Source organism: Tinamus guttatus, unplaced genomic scaffold (assembly GCF_059628265.1).
Source record: "Tinamus guttatus ecotype Peru unplaced genomic scaffold, ASM5962826v1 Tinamus_guttatus_pri_ptg000492l, whole genome shotgun sequence".
Classification (NCBI taxonomy): Eukaryota; Metazoa; Chordata; class Aves; order Tinamiformes; family Tinamidae; genus Tinamus; species Tinamus guttatus.
Window position 1 is genome coordinate 1,864,692 of NW_028289026.1, and position 20,531 is coordinate 1,885,222.

Here is a 20,531-nt window from a genome sequence, read left to right on the forward strand (position 1 = left end):
ATATATGGATTACAATCAATGTTTTTGCATATGTGGTAAGTAATTAACTCGGAGAATGTGTTTGCAGCAGTGAATGCAGCTGTGGTAAATATCTTTTCAAGGCTCAAGTGGGATTTAGAGCTATAAATAAGCTCAATTCTCTCTGTAGAATAAAATGGACAAGTTGTATATATTCTTCTCTTTCAGGACATAGTGTGATATCAGTAGAGAGGCTTCCCCTTTCCGTTACGTTGCACAGTTGTTCTCGTACATCTGAGTAAGGAAAGGGGGTATCACCTTCAACTAAAGCATTATATTTGTCCTGGCAGTGTAATTTCTTTGGGGCAGGAATCTAACATTTGTTCATGGTCCAGCACAATGTGCCTGGCAGATGCAACTTCCCCGAGGAGCTCACTCCATCAGGGTGGAGGAGACAATGTTCTCATTGTACAGCCCCAAGCCTGAAGAAGTGAACACCCCTGCTTCTAAAGACCGTTTTATTTCTGTCATCATTGGTTTGCAGTGCCAGCTGCATTTCTTGGACCGCATATTTTCCAAATCAATGTGAAGTTGTGCCTGTGAGAGTGATGAGGAGGGTGCCAGGAGATGAAAGAGCAAAGCAGCAGAAGCTGTTAGCCGTGTTACTTAATGCACAACAGGAAAGCAGTCATATTCTAGTGATCTGAGCCTTGACAAATCTACATTAATTATGACAGAGCACAAACAATTCACATCATTGAAGGCTGCTACACGCATGGTGCTAGATGGGCTAGATCATCAAGGCTGCTGTTTGGTGAGAAAACTTAATCTTAAGGAATAAACTGCATAGAGAAATGGTGGGGACATAAATGACCGACATCTGCATGGTTGTAATCATGCTCACATTATCTGTAGCTTCCAGTTACTAGGAGCAACATCTGAATGTTTACAGCAATCAGCTTCCAGTTCTATAATTACCCTCGTGCTTCCTATGATTTATAGAGTGCCAACTGCTTGGATCTTGATGGACAGGGAAGGTATTCCTCCCCTCTTTATAGCAGCAATGATTTCATTCCTATTTTTACCCAAGCATTTTCTGTATATTAGATGAGGTAAGCTTTCCTTAAATAAAAAAGGGTGGAAAAAAAAAGAGGGGGGAGATTTACACTCTTATTATGGTTTTTGCCGTGAAATTAAAGTCAGGCCTTGATATTTGGTGCAGGCTGGATTTTTGCTATTGAAATGTTTATAGAGCTAGGAAGGTCAGCGGGTGACATGATTGCAAAGAAGCAGCTTTCTCATTTGCTAAGGCACATGATGGGCTGGGTGCATGGGCAGGGAGATCATTTTGCCCCCATCAAGCGGGGTTTCTGGTGGGATCCCTGGTGCAGTGCTGACTCCTCACACCCATGTGTTTGGCCTGGCCAGTTCTGCACAGTTTTGTGCCTTGCCAGGCCTGCTGTGGCGTGGGAAGCGCTCTGTTGGAAAGACTCAAGGACTTCTCTCCTTGGAGATGCTCTCAGGCTTCTCAGGCAAGAGAAACTCAATGGGAATATCACATTGCCTTGGTGGGCAAGTTGGAATCAAAATAAAACTGAGTAATGTCCTTGAAATTTGACCTTATCAGTGGCCATGCTTTGTGTACACTTCAGAACAGGGAATTCACTCTCCTGTGGCTTCCTTTGAAAAATTTTATCCAGGCAATGTTAGGAGTTATTAACTGAACATACAAGCTGAGGTAACACAGAGCTGCTGTGGCATTCACTTTTAACAGGGGAATGTTATCTGTACACTTTGTAGGTTCATTGAGCATGAGCTTCCTTCAATAGGGGAGCTGGAAGGGAGAGCTCCCAGCACAGAACTGTAGGTAGGAAATGAAAAATGCCAAGAGTGGCGTTCGCCTTGTCAACATCTCATGGGCCAGTTGCCAAAATAAAAATGGTATTTTTATACCCCTTAGAACAGTAAATTTGTTTCATCTTCTATGTCCCCTTTGTCATGTATGTCACAAGCAGTAGCAAAATGCTGCTAGACACTAACCGGCACCCTTGTTGGCAGAACCAGCAGAAGGACTCTCAGCTGAATGGGGGTAGAGAGTAAAACATTGCCCTGCTCTAAGGGTGATCTTTTGACTAGTATTCTTTGATATACACAACATGGAATAAAATAAATCTTGCCCTACTATTCTGACTAATTCTCACTTACGACTTTATCTGAGGCACTAGAAAGTAATAGGAATAGTTGTATCGAGTTGCCAATGTCAATAATAATTTTTTGGCCTTAACTGAATTGTGCAGTTTATTTCTGGTGATAACAACTTTCATTTCAATAACTCTGAAAAGTTGTATTTTGCCTCTGAGGTACTGTATTTAAAGCAATTTCCTGTCCCATTCATCTTCACTTTGATTGGTCAGACACAAAACGGGTTTCACACAGGAAACATGCAGTGAAACTAATCTTAAAAAGGAAAACATTGGTCTAAGAGGAATTATATGAATACTGCAAAAACATCAAATGTTTCCATTCAAAAAACAATCCTTCTGATCTCTTTGAGCATATATAAATTTACAGGTTTCCTCTGCCATACATGGAAATGATGAAATGCGATTAAGGCTTTTGAATTGCTCCATCCAAAAATTGCACTGGCGCATGCAAATCATAATGCACAAGCCACTGTTTTTACAAATAGAAGCCATATGTCCTTCTTTGTGGACTGATCCCCTTGGGTACTACAGAGTCAAAAAATTACAGGTAGCAGAGTAGCGTGCACTGTTCGTGAAGGCTTGTGTTGGCACTGCAATTGCCTGTAGCTATTTTGCATTTGTCAACACTAATTACGTTCCCCAGAATATGGGAGCAAAGACTATGTGAAGAAATTATAACCGTGAACATGCAGATTCAGTAAGCAAGGGCAAAAAGAGCACATTTTACAGCCGTATGAAAGCTCATTTCCAGGAAGATGAGGTATGTAGAGCTTTGTAATATTTACACATAAGAATTTCCTTGTGAAGACTAGAACTTTCCCATTTCTTCTTTTGGAAATAGTGGGGCAGTTTCTTTCCTGTGAGGGTGACAGAGCCCTGGAACAGGCTGCCCAGAGAGGTTGTGGAGTCTCCTTTTCTGGAGATCTTCCAAACCCGCCTGGATGCCACCCTGTGCCCTGTGCTCTAGGTGTCCCTGCTGGAGCAGGGCAGGGTTGGACTAGATGATCTCTAGAGGTCCCTTGTAACCCTAAGTGTTCTGTGATTCTGCGATTCCTGTGCTCAAAATTCACGTGTAGCGAGAAATAACAAGCGAGCACAGTTCTCTGCCAACACGAGGGTATCTCAGCCCAACGCAAGGGGAGGCCGAGGAGTGTGTGAGCACCCACACATAGTCATAGCCCTTTCTTGGCTGGAAGCAGAGCCCCTGAGATGTCCAGGAGGAAGAAGAGCATCCACAGGGCTCTTTTGTGCATTATTTTCTGGCTTATAATTGCTGGTTATGGCACCTGTTGCACCTCTAGTCTCAACCTCTGACATGATAGACTAAGTCCTGACATCCTCTGAGATCCTGCTGCGTGTGGACAGGGAGGGCATGAAGAAACGTGTGCCTGTGTCACAGACAGGTTTAAGGTCCAGAATCTCAAGCAATAAACACTTTCCATTTTTAAGTCTGGTTAATACTGGTAAGAGGAACTTATCCCCTCTTAGGATAGCACCTGAACTTGGCAAGGCGAGCATTTGCACTTGCTCTGTGGCAGCAACTAAAACCAGCACATTCTGAAATCCTTTTTAATATTTTGCAGGTTGTAAATACTTAACACTTCCCTGCCTGTCCAGTGTGGGTGCCATGAGCCTACGCTGCTCTGCAGATCTCGTCTGCAAGAAGCGCGTGCCCGAGCAGCAGCACTTTGTGCCAAATCACATTCTGTCTCTTTAGCAGTTCCTCTTTTCCAGGAACTAACTAGAAACTAACTAATTTTCCGAATAGTTTAATTGAGCTAATTGAACTTCACTCCTCTCAGTCTGAGGTGCGGGTGCATGTCCTGCTGGCTCATCCCAGAAGCGGGTGCCTCATGCTAAGAGTTAACCTTATAGCAGTAAATTGCTTTCAGAGAAGAAAACAAACACTTCTGAGTGACTTCTTAGTGAGAACAGTAAATATTGACCTATGCTATCTCAATGTCTCTGCTAAGATGTCTTAAAATATTTAACTTCTACCTTTGTACAGCAAATTTTCCTTTAACAAAATGAACACAGCATTCAGTTTTCATTCCAAGATGCAAGATGCAGTTGAAGGTTCACTCTAGTTGTGTAAGTAGATGAAATATGCTTACATAAGTATATATAAAAATATATTATTTCTCTTGCTTTTGTTGAAAAACTTCCCTTCTGTCATCTAAAATTTCTGTAAATTATAACTTGTGTTGCTATGTTTACTTTTCTTAGTTCTTGAGTGAAATATTGCCGTATCTGTGAAATATGCACTTCTTCTTTGACTTAAGTTCTCTTTTTGGAATCCCTTTTTATTTTCTTGGAAATATCAACTGCAGCTCAATTTTTACATGCCATTGAACCATCCCATAAGTCCCTGACTTAAATGGGTCTGTATCGTAGGTTTTCCCTTCCTAAGTTAACACACAGATTTTTTAAACTGTGATCGCTCATTTGCAGGTAATGGCTTGATTTTTCTCAGTACAATGCAGACTTTTAGCTAGTCTTTAAATTTAAGCATCGCAGCTGCATGGCAACTCTGTTCTTCTTGTTTATTCTGTGGCAGCTCTTCCCCGGAGTTGCCAGACTTATAGGGGCAGTAACCTTACCTACTGCAGTTCAGTCATTTATGGTAAATCTGCAATATACTTTGTGTATTTAGTAATCAAATGAAAAAAAAAAAAAGCACTATCTCTGCCAGATTTTCATGATTTTGCTATAGTAGGAAGGTAAGAGAATAAGAACTTTGCACATGGCTGTACAGTCTTTTAACTTCCTATGACAGGAGCTTTTCATTGCACTATTCTTCCTTGCAGCAAGAATGTGTTTGTTTGTTTTGAAAGAGCCATGCACATCGATGTGTTACATAAATAGCATATGAAGACTTCTTTTCAAGTTAAATACCGAAATCTACTTTTCTGACAGAGAATGGGTTTCAGTTTTTAACAGCTGCAACATGAAAAAGATTCCCAGATGGGCCTTTTCATCTTCTGCCTCCCTTGCCCACAGCCTCGGTACTTTCCATCCTTTATTTGGAGGCAAAGAAAAGCAGTTGGCTTCATTCTGTGAACTTGAGAAGTCCTGTGCAAGCGGAAGGGACTGCTAAAATGAGTAATAAAGTGTCTTGGGAAAGAGACTGCAAATAGGATGCAGACCTACTGGAAAGACAAAAAATAAATGGAAACATTTATCATCTTACATATTTTAAGGTAGCTAAAATAAAGCACTAATGCCCTGGGCATAGCATAACCGCGTTATTAAGAGGGGGATGCTCAATGTATTTCATTAGCAAGGAGCTTTTAGAACCCATGCGTTGTAATCCTCATCTTTTAAAGGCAACGTAAAAGTTGTCTGGACTTTTCTTGCACTGCTCCAATATATCACATTTCATGGAAACAGCTCAGAAAACAGGGATCTCTGATTACATTGCAGCTTTACTTCTGCTCCTATGATCATCACTTGTCGGACACATTCGTGACTTGTTGCTTATGTTAAATGAGCTGGAGAAGCTCTGAGATTTCACATTTCAGTGGCAAGGTCTGCTCCCCGGTTTCATAGGATGGGGTTAGTCCAGAGCAGAGCATCAAACACAGATCCAGGGAATGCCTTAAAATCCTGGGAATGCATATGAGAAAGCAGGACCGTCTTCACACGGCCGGCGAGCCAGGAGCTAGAGACGCCGGCTGAGCAGTGGGTTTCTCTGCAGCCTCCTCACCGTAGGCACGCAGAGGAGCAAGGGCCAGAGCGGAGCTCGCACAGCGCTGGGAATCAGGCCGAGGGACCCACTTTGCGTTTCTTTCCCCGGCCTTGCAGGTTGCTTGAGCAGCCACACACGTGCAGGGATGTGATGGTGAGAGCCCATTAAAATAGGCTCTTGTACTTCCTAAATCCTCCTCAGTCCTGTGCAATCAGCTAATATTTTTCTCTCTGCTTCACATGCGGCTGCTTGTGAAACAAGGAAAGGCTGCGTGAGCCCCATGCAGATGCTGGGACTGTGTGTCAGGACAAATTGTGTCAGGATAAATTGTGTTAGGAAGCACAGTTGCTCCTTCAGGTGCAGCTAAGCCGGTCCCTATTCGAGTAACCTCCCTTGAGGGGACACATGTGTGGGATGAGACTCCATGCCCCACATGTCCCGTGTGGGATTTACTCCAGCTGGTTTCCCCAGGGACACAACTGCTTAATCCTACACTCAGCCATGGCATCTGAGGAGCGCTGCAGAGGACAATCTGCATCGGCAGCTGCCTCCCCTCCTCAACATGCCCCTTCTGACCCGCGTCCTGGAAATCCCAGGTTCACACAACGCTGCAGGTAACATCCACAGAGTCACAAGGTGCACATGTCAGTCCAAATGCTGCATATCTCAGCAAGCTGATGGTTCTCGTAAATCTGCCCTGTGAGGCACGCTTATAATTTTTGGTTAGGTGTTTTGTTTAATGCTAGCTGTACAAGGAGGCAGTTTGAGCCCAATAATCCTGTTTAACTTTGGTCTTTGAACCTTGGTTTCTTGAGCCTCTCCTTAAACGTACAGAAGCATAACTTTTTAGTCAAGGAATATGCATAAAGTTACATGGTGCTATGAATAACTTATTTGCTCAAGCTGTTGTTCTAATGCTGTGACATGAAGTGTGAGCTGTCAGGAGAAAATGGGAATTATACTGTGAAGATCAATGAGCACTCAAAGGTCTATACTAACACTACTTGACACCAGCATTTTGGTTACAAACTACATTTTGTGTTTCTATGCAAGGCTTGATGATCGAGCAAGATGGAATCATTGTGTAAATAACATACAAACATGCTCTCACATATTGATTATTTTAATTTCTTAAGACTATCAGAGCACTGCTGTTAATTACACGAACAACAAAATATTTTTACTCAAGCAGAACTGTAGTGCAAGGATGTTTAAATTGAATTGGAAGCAACAGCAATATTTCTGACATAGATAACATTTAGTAACAAAAGTTCTGTTGGCAAGTGAGTATTTGTGGGGACCTCTTTCATTAAGTTTGGGTTATGAATTCCAGTAGCGTGTTGGATAAGTAGAGTTTGTCTCTCTAAGGTTTAGGGAACCCTAAGGAAATTTTCTGTATTTGCATCAGATTATTCTAAAGCTGTGGTAGGATAGTGCTGGAGTACTTTTAGCTACTTTGTCAGAGGTCTGAAAATGAGTGTGATTACCTCTGTATTAACCTTGCCTCAGACAGCAAATCCCTCCGTGGGTGTCTCTCCTGTTTCCTCCCTGCCACGATCAGGGTATCAGACAGACTAGGACGCTGCTTGCAGTGCTGGATTTTGGTTTGGAAAAGGCATTTGGCCCGAGGAGGATGCTGGTTTGAGGAATCGATGGGTTTGGCATGGAAATGAAGTGAAGTGAAGCCCAGCGGTGCTGGCACTTCTGCAGCACTGAAGTGGAGCCTGGCAACCTGCGCAGCCGGGTGGGAGAGGTTTGTTGATTAGACAGCACTTGAAACACAGCAGTCTGGCTGGATTGGCAGGACCTTGCTGCTCCTCTTGTAAGAGGTGGTGTTTCTGAAAGAGGAGCAAAACCACCACTGTGGAGCACCCTGCAAAATACCATAAAACTGCAGGACTCTGGAGCCTGCTCATCACAGGCACATGTGGTTTGGAAAGCTCCTGATTGCCCCTCGTGTCCCCAGAACCAAAGCTCTGTTCACATATACAGTGTCCTGTCTCTGGCAGAGCCCCAGACAAGCAGGGACGTGTGCCTAGGGAAAGGTATGAAACGGGCAAGTTTGTCCTCATGTGTCCCCAGCCTACCTAGACAGCTTCCAGCAACCTGAGCCTCCAGGAGTCCACAAGATAAGAACAGCATCTTCATTTTGTTATTAGTCCATGAGGGTTTTTTCTTACATATATTTCTTCATTTGCTTTTTGTACCTATGTAAATTGCTATCAGCATGCTGCAGCAAGGAGTCCCTTACTTTATTACACTTACTTTTTACTTGATTTGAATTGTTTTGATTAGTTTTGATTGATGACAACTATTTCCTGAATTTATCATCTGTAAGTTATTTCTGACTATATAAACCCTATCCTATGGCCCATGCCTCTTCCTCTGCCTGGAGAATCATGATCTTCTTACTCGTTCATCACAGAAAAGCCACAGAATTTTCATGTATCTGATCATCCTCCTTGCTCTTCTCTGCAGCTTCTGCAGCTTGTTATGGCTTTCAGAGAGGGAAGAATCAAGCTGAAGTATGTAATAAGTAATGTCATTTGGATGTACAGCAGCATGCTCATGCCGGTGCCACCTGTGTCACAGGAAAGGGAAAGACTTTTCCCCAAAGGTCTCCAGGATGCGACTTTGGGAGACAGGCTTCTTTGAGAGAGGAATTTATGGTCTGACCCGAGTGGCAGTTTCTATATGATTATCCAGGGCTGGGCTCTGGATAATAAGTCCGGCTAGGACTGGGGTCTTGTTTATTGGCTGGCTCATTCCAGCTTTTTAACCACTTGGAGGTTATCCCTTCAGCTCCTTCAGATGACATCCTGGAGGTGCACGTCTACATACAGCATTTTTCACAAAGCTCTTACATATACAAGGCAGAAGGGTGCCAGTGAGAACTGAGTTGGATGGAGAGAATGAAGAAGGGGTGAGTGTGAAAAGGGGTGCTGAGGGCTGCAAAGGGAGGCAGAGCAGGCAGGAACCAGGGTGCCAAGCCCTGGGCATGCTGCAGCCCCTGGGCTCTCCCGCTTTTGGATCCGGTAAAGGGAGAAGTCCGGAGTCTGCAGTAGGAGGCTGGGGCCAAGTGACTGAGCCAAGGCTTGGCTGACCTCTGTCTATGCATCTGTGCTCTTGTTTCTGTTTTATGGCTCTGGGTATGTGTAGCTCAACAGTTCTTATGATCCAGCACCAGAATAATGCAATTTGTAAACTAGATAAATCCAGAATCTAGATCCTTCATTAAAGAGATCAACTATGGGAATCTCTTCTGTGGAACATGACCAGAAGAGCTAAGACACACAGACGGTCCAGACATAACATCTACTGCAGCAGTTTAAGATCCCACAGTGCTAATGCAGGAAGCATTCCAGATGGCTTTCCTGGGATCGAGCCCTGAAGGAGTCAGAGTGCCTTGGGGAGCTGCCATAGAGCTCAGTCCAGCTGCTGCATTTTCATTGCTACCAAGAGGCAGCAGACACTGCGGTGACGCTGCTCTCTGCAGATGCAGCTAGTGCTCTGACACCAGCAGCTTGGGATTTGCTTTCAGCATCAAAACAGCTTGTAATTAAGGCTTCTGTTTGTTACATACCAAATGATTTTTGGCCTGTTCCCAAACCTTGCGTATCCGTACAAAGGAGAGGAAGTGGAATGCAGGAAGTGTCTGGGACATGGTGTCTGCAGTGAGTGAGACAGAGGAAATACACAGGTCTTTATTTTTCGCTGTCCCATACCTCTGAATGAGTTAGTCAATTAGTGCTATCAGGTTTTCAGGGCTTGCCCTCAACTGATGAATTTACAAAATGATGCAGGGAGATGAATGTGGTCTGTATTGACCAGAAACATCAAATGTTCATCAGGACCGTGCAAGGGGATGGACTAGTTTTTAACCTGTCAGAGGAAAATATGGGATTTCAAACTCATGATGGCAAAAACAGGTGTTGTGTCATTAAACAAACAGAAATCCAAGGTATCGTAAAAGGTACCCCTCAGCGATGGTAACTGAAGTTCTTACTTTGTTATCAAAGGAGAGAAGGACATACCTATACTGAAGCTGCCCTTATGTTCCTCCTTTTTCTGTATGTAAGGAGGGGAGTGGAGAACTCTGACATTTCTTACAGGAATATGTGCCATGCATACATTGCACATATCTGTATTCCTTGATTCCCATCCTACTGGGCATTGAGTTTCTATCCATTTCTTTTTCCATTTCCAGTGTCCAACAAGCACCATTTTATGGACAGCAACTTGCTCTACCAATGCAGAATGAATTTCCGCCGGCGGCGGCGATTAATGGAGCTGCTCACAGAGAGATCTCGCTTGATGCCAGAAAGTCATGACAGCCCCTTTTGCCTCCGCAAGCAGAACCATGACAACAGAAAACACACCAGTTTTCTCTCAGGTGACTCCTTGGCTGTTTTAATGTTTGAAGAGTGACTCCTTGTGATGCTAAGTGCCCCTTAGCATCCTTATCTTGCAAAGGTTTTCAGTGTTTACCTACAGGAAGCAGCACAGTCTATCATGCTGAGGCCTGTAGTTAGCAATGTCCTCCGGGGGCCAGTCCTCGGCCCAGTCCTGTTCAATTTATTCATCAATGACCTGGATGAAGGCACAGAGTGCTCCCTCAGCAAGTTTTCTGGTGATACCAAACTGGTAGCTGATACCCCAGAGGGCTGCGCTGCCATCCAGAGGGACCTGGACAGACTGGACAACGGGGCAGTGAAAAACCTCATGCAATTCAACAAGGCCAAGTGCAAGGTCCTGTACCTGGGGAGGAATAACCCCAGGCACCAGTACAGGCTGGGGACTGACCTTCTGGAGAGCAGCTCTGCGGAGAGGGACCTGGGTGTCATGGTGGACGACAAGCTGACCATGAGACAGCAGTGTGCCCTGGTGGCCAAGAAGGCCAATGGGATCCTGGGGTGCATTAAGAAGAGCGTCTCCAGCAGGTCGAGGGAGGTGATCCTGCCCCTCTACTCAGCCCTGGTGAGGCCGCATCTGGAGTATTGTGTCCAGTTCTGTCCCCCCAGCTACAAGAGGGATGTGGAGCTGCTGGAGAGAGTCCAGCGCAGGGCTATGAGGATGATCAGGGGCCTGGAACATCTGCCCTATGAGGAGAGGCTGAGAGAGCTGGGCCTGTTCAGCCTGGAGAAGAGAAGGCTGAGAGGGGATCTGGTCAGTGTCTATAAGTACCTCAAGGGAGGCAGTGCAGAGGATGGTGCTGGCCTCTTTTCAGTGGTGGCCATCGACAGAACTAGAGGGAATGGCCACAAACTGAAGCACCAGAAGTTCCACAAGAACTTAAGGAAAAAATTTTTAACAGTGAGGGTGACAGAGCACTGGAACAGGCTGCCCAGAGAGGTTGTGGAGTCTCCTCTGGAGATCTTCAAAACCCGCTTGGACGCGGTCCTGTGCCACGTGCTCTAGGTGACCCTGCGTGTGCAGGGGGTTTGGATGATCCCTAGATGATCCCTAAAGGTCCCTTCCAACCTTAAGGATTCTATGATTCTATGTATCTTACTCAGTTCTTTGGGGCTGCCCATCCAGTTGACTTATCTAATCATCTATGGTGTTTCTGTTCCTGTACCAATGATATTTTGGTTGTGTGGGTTCTCCCAAGCAAAAAGCAGTGTCAATAAACAAACAGAACTGAATAGAATCCCCCCCAGGCTCCGAGTAATTTGCCATATACTCAGTGTTGTGTTTGAAGAAGAGCCAACATGAGGGGCAGCAAGAACTGAAAGAATAAATGGAAAGGAAGCAGAAGGAAAAACTTATTTCCATATCTGGAAATATCTCCTAGAAGATATCAAGCATAATGAGAGCAGTGGAGCTGTGGGGTGAGCTGCAGTACTAGCATTGTCGTGCAGGGACTCTTCTCACTGCAGGGAACATGCTAACCCATCTCTGGTATTACCAGTGAGAGCTTGGTTTACTGTTGCTATTTTAAAGAAACCAGGGAAATCCCTATTTCTGTTTTCCGTCTGCTTGTAGTGAGTCCCACCAAGGAGATAAAGATCGTGTCGGCGGTGAGGAGGAGCAGCATGAGTAGCTGCGGCAGCAGCGGGTACTTCAGCAGCAGCCCAACGCTCAGCAGCAGCCCCCCAGTCCTGTGCAACCCCAAATCCGGTAGGTACCTTCACTGGCAATGCACAGGAGACAGGGCACAGACCTCTGCTTGAGGAGAAGGTGATGCGAAGGATTCCTAGCACTGCCTAGAAATTTATCATTTCAAGGATATATTAAAAATTCACAGAGTCATGGATTTTTTTAAGGCCAGAGGGGACTGTTTGATCATCTCGCCTGATGTCTTGCCAAACACAAACCAGAGACTTGCCTCCAGTAATCTCTGCATCAAGGCCATAACTGCGGTTTTATCTCATAGGAGGACATGCAGTCAGAGACCCACATTTGCCTGTTCATTGCCAAGCACCGAACAGATTCAAATCTCCTCCTGGAGACATTCCTTCTGTGTAAGTCAGAGGAGACTTTAACTATCCAGTGGCCACTGGAGTGGCTAAGAAGTAGCACAACTCAAATAGCAGCATCTAAGAAAAGAGGAAGCATTGTTTGAGCCTGTCAGGGGCAATTCTAACATTTTAGTTTGTTCAGTCTTTAAAAGTCTGTAAGGAACATAGAAGTTGTATTGAAACTTATCTTCCTTTTGAAAGGATTTCCTATCCTGCACCGGAATGTTAAACACACTTGTTTTTACACGGTTTTGTTAAAATTACTTCTGACAGTACATCTATGAAGGAGAAAACAAACTAGGATAAATATTGTTTCAGCCACTTTATTTTCCTCAGAAACAGCCCCGAATTTCTAAGCAAATTAAGTCCTGCTCTTTGTGGTCCTTATATTTTCAAACACAATGATCTTGTATGGGGTGTTCGCAGGACTGCTGGGGGACAGAGAGAGGCTCGGTGCTGCTTTTGGCCAGTGGCAGGGACACGGCCATGTACTTAGCTTTCCAGAATGGCTACCAGAAAGAGAGACGCTGGCTCCCTTCCTTTCTTTATGTTGTTAGCACATACCCATCCCTCTCGTTCGGCTTTAGAGGGAAGGTCTAGAGCATTTGAGAGCCGTGGTGTGACGGCGTGGCTAGATCCATAACCCGGGCAGCGGAGCTGCTGTCCCGCCTGGGGAATGCTGCCCGGCCGGCTGGACGCGACACGCTCCGGGCGAGGGGCTGGGCTGCGTCCGGCTCTCTCTGCCTGCCTCTGTTTGCCAAGCGCTACAGTGTCAGGTTTTGGAAGGATAACTCTCAGGTCATCTTCCCAGACACTCTCTGATAGAGTTTGTATGGAAAGCACTTTGGCCCCAGTACATCATTAACTCTACCCTGGAAAAGTTCCTGTGACAGATAAAGGAGCATTTGTGTGTTGTCCATAAATATTGCTATTATCTTAAGCATGCCTACTATTCCATTCATTTATGGCCTTGATTGATTGTGCATGAGGTGTCACCCAGAAGCGACCAAGTTTATTTTAGTGCAGATGATTATACAGCACTGGATGAGAAAAAATAGTCTGATGTTGCCCTTGCCCAAATTTTTCCTTTTTTTTTTTCTTTTCCCTTTCCTTTTCCTTTTTCTCCTTTTTCTTTTTCTTCTTCATTTTACTTTTCCCTTTCCCTCTCCCTCTCCCTTTTCCCTTTTCCTTCTTCCTTTTTCTTTCCCTTTTCCTACAAATACTCCCTCAGGATTACTCTTCAGACTCTGAATAGCTTAAATAGACTTACATTTTGAAGAGGATAAGGGCTTGTTTTTACGAATTGTACAATTCACAGCAGTGCAGGCTACCGTTTGACACACCATCTTGCACAAGTTAATGTAGGACTGTCAGATGTGAATGTTATGGGAGAACTTTTACTCTTCTGCTGGGCTTTAAAGCATTTTCAGTAAATAGTTACCTGGTTTCTGGAACCAGAACATTTAGCTGTACAGTATGTGAAAAAACACAAGATAGGGATATACTGTCAGATGTGTTCTATTGCACACAAACACTTCAGGAAAAACAGGTCATGACTTGACCAGTCACGTAGAAAACTGCACAACAGCAACAAATTTCTGAAGCTATAATGAAGAGTGGCATGCAAGGGAGTCCTGTGTGGATGATTAATCTGCTTCTGATTTGGTGAATGAGTATAATCATTAAGAACAGGTATGCTCTGCAAAGTATTACTTTGGCTTAATAACAGTTTGTCAAAATCCAATGGGTAAAAAATATTGATTTGTATTCTAGAATTCTTCCAGCTCCCATGAATGTCATTAAGAAATTCAAAACCATCTTAGAATACCATCTGTGAGAAATTTTATCTTCCACCTGTGGCTTAAAAGTCAGACATCATCCAAAGTATTTGCTTCTAAAAAAGAAAAGCACTTACAATTTTAAAGATGAAGCAAGCAAATGCAATAAACACCACGTACTTCTCCTTGGCCCTCCGTTCTGCGAAAGCATTTACAGACAGATAAAAAATGAATGCAGGACAGTATTGGTTTGATTTGGCAGAACTTTAACTTGTCTCAGAGAAAAACTACGGGGCAACGTAGCAGGGCAATGGGGAATCACACATACGGCACTGACTGCTATTTCTTTTCATGTAAAAGTCCAGTCCACTCTAATTTTCTTGGTTCTTGTGCTACTTTTAAGTCAGTCTGTGAGAACTCAAGTAAGATCAAAAAGGCATTGGACCCCAACATCCTAATTTAGTGGAGTTTTTATGAAAAAAAATCTGGAGAAATGATTATACTGAACTTTTATTTCTGTGTCTTCGCAGTATTGAAGAGACCAGTGACTGCTGATGAGCTCCTGATGCCTGGAGCCCCATATGTGAGAAAAACTTTCACAGTACGTTTCCAGTATTTTTCTTTATTTTTATATATTGGGTGATTTGCATAAGATAGTCCAAACAGACATTTTGTGGTGGGATACTGTACTGCTGACTTAAATGGAATGTAAAATTACACAAATCCAGTAATATACATATTAGACAAACTCACTTAAGCTTCAAGCATAATGATCTACCCTATTTCCTTGTATGTGTATTATTTCTAGTCTCTGGTGAGTCAGAAATTTTGATTCATATTCAAAACGAAAGTCTTTCTGAAAAGCCCGTTTTGAACCTAGTTGCTGCAAGCAGTGAGTTTACAGCCTCACAGGTCACTGAAAAGAAGTTTGTCAAAGGCAAAAGCCTTTCTACGCCAAAGGGAAGAATTCGTTCCGTTGCTGCCTTCCTCCTGCCACTGTCCTCCTTGCAGATCGTCGGCGACGCCGTGGGCTGGGGCTTCGTGGTGCGGGGCAGCAAGCCCTGCCACATCCAGGCCGTGGATCCGAGCGGGCCCTGCCGCTGCCGCGGGCATGAAGGTAGGGGAGCAGGGACACGGCCCCGCGCGCGGGCACCAACATGTGCTTGTGCTCTTTGCTGTCAAAGCTCCTTCCCTCTGTCGCAGGCGTTTCTGAGCAGCAAGTTCAGTCACCTTTTGTCCTCCTGTCATTTTTTTTCTTCTGTTCTTGAGATACTTTAAATCATTTTTCTCGTGTGTATCTTTTTTTTCCCCAAGTTGCTTTCTCACTCTTTCCATATGTTTTTCTTTGTTTTTATCATTTTTAACCTCTTTCCCGCTCTGCACAATTTCTAACCACCTTCCTCTCTGTTTTGCAACTTGTTGGGTTGTTGCTCTGTAGCTTCAGTACTTTATATATGAAGACACAAAATAAGCCATGGCTGTTCCAGAATGAAGCCAGCATATCCTGGTCCCTGCAAAGTGCTTAAGGTTCAGGACATAAGTTTTGGGAAGAAGAAGTTATGCACTGCTGAACTTTCATAAAGAGTTACTTTTATGCATGATTTAAGAATAAATAATTATAAATTCCCTGGGAAGGTTTATGTAGAGCTCACTGACTTGCCTGCAGCTCTAGATCAGGTCCTGTGTATATCCTACATGGCCTGCTGGCAGATGACCTCATTCCTGAGGAACCTGGAATTTTGCATATATTTTATATAATACATATGTATAATTTTACAGTTTTGCTTATGAATAGTATCTTTTCCAAGCAGTATTTCTTCCTAAAACTTGAAGATCTTAATTTAATAATAATGAATGCATTTGTGTGAATATTCTGAATCCTAAAATCACAAGTTTAGTACTTTAAGCATCTTTTACTCTTTATTGCAGCTAGCAATACAGTAGATCTATTCTGAAACTTGACGTGTAAAAATAGCACTGTGTTGTCATATGTGTAATCGTAGAGATTTCACTTGTGAGCTGGGCAGCTGAGAGCTGAAGACTGTGGCATTTTGCTGTGTTTTTACTTTTGGTTTCACAGCCCTGCAGTGGTACACCAAGACACTTGGATTAAGCTGGGTTTGTTGCTTCTGAAGCAGCTTTTATATAAAATTATGTCCTTGGGTTTTCCATTTGTGCTGTCAGTGTACTCATGTTCCCCAACGGGGTTACACAAATTTACTCAAATCATTCATGACGTAAGAGTGTATAAAGACTCCACACGGTATCTTAGCTCCTAAAATTGGGGTATATTGCTTGAATTTGTATGAAGGACAGATCTCATTATTTCCAAAGGTGCTACTTTCACATAAAATCCCTTTTCAGAGCAAAACTGCACATAAAATATTGTGGCCAGTATATTAGAGGAGTCCCTATGTAGACAGCAAAATTGCTTTTCCATTTTCAAAAATGCTGAATGCCTTTAGCCTCTAGTGATGATCTGTCAATTTCCTTCAAAAATAAGTTTTGTGTTGAGGTGTTCCCATGGCAATAGGTATGCAAATTGTCATGCAGTATTTTATTTTTTTAAATCTATGTCATTTAATCCATCTGTTTACAGATCTCTTCAATCTGGCCAATCTAAGGGAATGTATGTTATGTTTTACAATGACAGCTCATCAAAAATTAATCTTCCCCGGTGGAGAAGCTGGGAGATGGGCATTTTGAAAACAAGATATTAGGCAAAGCTACTTCTAGTGGAAAGAAAGGCCTGGCCTGGTGTAAGAGGCCTTTGTCTGCTGGTGTTGCCCTGAGTACTACACCAAAGGAACTCTTAACAAGGAAAGTTGGCTATGATGAAAAGGGCAAGAATTTGAAGAAGAGCCAACACTTGGCGTTGCAGTTTGCAGAAAAGTTCTTGGCAATAGCAGCAGGGATTTTCCTTCAAGGGGGATGTGTCAAGTGTAATCGTTTTGGGGAGCGTCCTTGTTTGTAAAGCTTGTGATTTTGCACTTCCCTCTGCTAGAGAGCATTATGTACCTGTCTTGGCGTTATGCTGGACAGCTTCTTTGGGAAGACTGCTGCCTGTTGTAGGATCTCACTTTGTGTACTTAAATCTCTGTTGTGTATTATATAAAGGAGTATGTTGCAGGATCCATTTATGTGAAGGACTCCATGCTGTCTTGCTTTGCTTTTGACCTTCCGTGAGCTCCTGGCCTGCTCCAAAGCTCTGTGAATTGAAATTCACAGTAGAAATGTCACACTGATGAAGGACTGCACACACACAACGGTTGCATGGTCAACACATTGTGCTGTGTCCCTGGGATGCACCCATCTTCCTGACAGCTATGGCATGGCAGCACTTGCCTTCTTGTTACACATAGCATCCTCCTCTGGGAGAATTTTAAGGCACTTTAATCCTGAGGAAAGACCTACCAGTATAGTCCACTGAGGGAGTGTGAGAGGCTGTTACGTTTGTGGGTTTAAGGCTAGATACCTCTTCTAGGCTTGTTAAATGCACTTGCCATTTGTAGTTTGAGGTTTCGCATCTGAAGCAGGCCAGATAATTTAACAAATCCCTTGTCGGCCAGCTTGACTCAGGTATTTTCAGGCCTGGTTTATTGGAGCGCACTTGCCCATGGCAGTGTTGCAAATGGCCTAACGGCTGTCAGCGCATTAGCAGGTAGGGGCTGGAGGTGACACGAGGGCTGTGAGTCAGGGTTGCGACACCTCTTCTAGGGGACCCGCAGCTCTGGCTTGTTCTGTGCTCTTCTCAGCAATCTAAGACTGCAGGACAGCAGCAGCAGAGCTGGGAAGTTCCCAGCTCGCTTTAATGCTGAGCGTTGACTGGCTGCAAAATCCAGGTGTCTGCTGCTGACACCACTGAATCGTGCCAGTGGTCAGGAAGATTTCACCCTTTGAATGCTTTATTCTGCAAAGGGATTTTTATTTTTAAGGTATTTATTGAACAGCTACACAACTGGGCATAAAGATAGAGACTTTTGTTACCACTTAATATTGCTCTTGTTATTTAGTGTGGTGTCACCACAACGGTGCATGGGAAATCTAGCAGATCCAGCTTAGGGTGAGGCATGAGAGAGAAATAATCACCAGTGCTCTGCTTTTGCCTTTGGTTGCAGAAATCAGTGCCCACCTCTGACCTCTAGAGAATGTTAAAGAATATCTGACTCCTTGGCTCGGTTGCAAGCAAATTGATACTTATCCTTCTTACATATAAGGTCTTTCTGCTGGAGAAATTGTCAACAGTCAGTCCATTTCTCCAACCCTCCTCTAGTTCCTCTTCATTTCAGTAGACAGCATGGGACCAAGTCTGGTCACTGGTACCAGCTTCTCCAGTTTGAGCACAGTTTGGGGCTTATGGCTTGCAGTCAGTGTCATCGCAGCGTGGCCCCGCTCCCCTTGTGATCTTTACAAGCTGGCACAGCCAGGAGGTCAGCCTCATAAATCTTCTTTCTGTGCTGTGGTCTCTTACCTTCAGAGATGATCATTTCAGGTCAGGATCCTCAGATGATTTCACTAGCAGGGTAAGAGCCAAATCTCCTGTGTAATTGAGTAGCCACTGTTTTGTGGAAAATATTGCTGCCAGGGTCCCTCCAGGTCATCAAACCCAGTTTCCCTCCTGTCAAAGGAAGACAGGTAGTATGTTCTCATACTCAGGTTCAAAATATTGCCACAGGCACAAAATACTAAAGTCTGCAACACAGAGCACTGAAAGCTACATATTATGAGGTGCCAAATGAAGGGCAAAAAATGAACAGAGGAATTGCCAGTGTCTTGCATTCCTGCAATAGCAAGAAATTTGAACTGTGAAACTCTCTGGAGGTTGGACACAGCCCATGCTGCACAGAAAGGCAAAACCCACACCATGGTCCTGGCCAGCCAAACCTCAGAGAAAAATCCTTCCTTGCCCCAAACTTGGTGATTTCTCAGTTGTTTGACAAACGAGAGGAGTCACCCTAAAAAGCCTGAAATATTTTTATTCCTCCAGGAACAAATATCTGTGATGAATTTCCAATGTTTTACAGATTGGTGGAAAAAATAGAGGATGTTGGGCATCACAAGGGAGAAAATGTTTCCTAACTTCTGAAGACAACTAGCAGGAGCTCGAAGACTGGAATTTATATTGCGTAAATATGGCACAACAAAGAAGCTTGCCTTCAAACTTCTCCATTAGGCTTAGGGGAGGGAAAATATCTTAATGTTTGGTGCTAGGCTTCTAGCACTTTAAGAGATGAAGTACCTCTTAGCACCCCAAAGGGTGCTCTTACTATCTCATGTGACTGAGCTTTAAATGAGAAGATGAAGTAGATTTGGATAAATATTTATGCTGTGCAATAGCATATGGTGTTGCTGAAGCAGATGCAATAGAGTCTAAGAATTCCTATCTTACACCAACATGTTACTGATTGTAGAAAAGCATAAATTACATGAGTCGCCATCTGTTTTCAATTATGGCATGAAAACACTGAGGCAGGTTGATATTTTCCTTTAGTTGTGTTATCAGCTAGCTGCTGAATTTGATAATTACATTAGAGCAAAATCCAAATGAGTGTATTCAGTAATGTGAACACTCAGAAGAGAGCTGCTGACAAACTTCTTTCCTAGCTTGTCCATAAATAGAGAAGCAGCAGAGCTAAATGTGCATAGAACTATGCATGATGAATGTCACTACTGTGGTGCTTGAATAGAAATGTATATATACATTTCAAACAAGTCTCCTTAAGCCTGTGGACCAACTCTTAGCAGTGTTTAACTCATAAAACTCCATTCTCCTCCATGGAGACGTGAGCGGTAGATTCAAGCACCTAATGAAGACTTTAGAGAAGTCTTCAAAATCTATTTGTGTTTTGAAAAGACAAAAGACAGTTAAACAAACTCCAACTTTTGCTTTATGAAGCTCTATCCAGGACCTCAAAATTATGTGTTAATTTTCATCACAGACGTTGGAAGGAATGAGCTGGGAAGATTATCTGTGAGTCTTGAACATCTTGTGAATTTTGCACAGGATGAGTAGTCTGTCACATTAGGACATGATAAGAGCAGATGAAGAATACCCTGGTCAACATTTTGGCTGCTACTTTTTAAAAATTGATCTCTAGCAGTTTTTTTTTTCTAAAATACTCCAGAGAAAAATGTAGCCAGGTGACTGTATTAGACAGTAGCATACTGATGCAACAGAAATAGGAAGATATCAAAATTTTGTACCTGTAAAAATACTCAGCTCTGCCATCACCATGTAAAGTGGATTGGTGGCAGCTTGTCCTTGATGATGGCTTAACAGTATGTATATCAGTCCCTATATCTTCCTGATCCACGCATGGTTCTGTGCCAGGGGAGTTTCTTACTCTGTGCCTTCCTCTTTGTGGCTCACAATCATCATTTGCTCAAGGAATGAGCTGCTGGGCTGTCATGATGCCTCTGTGATTGCTCTCAAGTTTCCATT

At 43.5% G+C, this 20,531-nt stretch overlaps 1 protein-coding gene across 1 annotated transcript in view; it reads left to right on the top strand.

Moving 5' to 3' along the window:
- Window positions 1-20,531, top strand: part of DEPTOR (DEP domain containing MTOR interacting protein) — a 63,664-nt gene that overhangs the window by 32,812 nt on the left and 10,321 nt on the right. Inside the window, 5 exon segments of the mRNA XM_088533296.1 lie at window positions 10,058-10,243; window positions 11,836-11,970; window positions 14,620-14,690; window positions 15,101-15,175; window positions 15,177-15,206. Of these exon segments, the coding sequence (XP_088389422.1) occupies window positions 10,058-10,243; window positions 11,836-11,970; window positions 14,620-14,690; window positions 15,101-15,175; window positions 15,177-15,206 (497 nt within the window).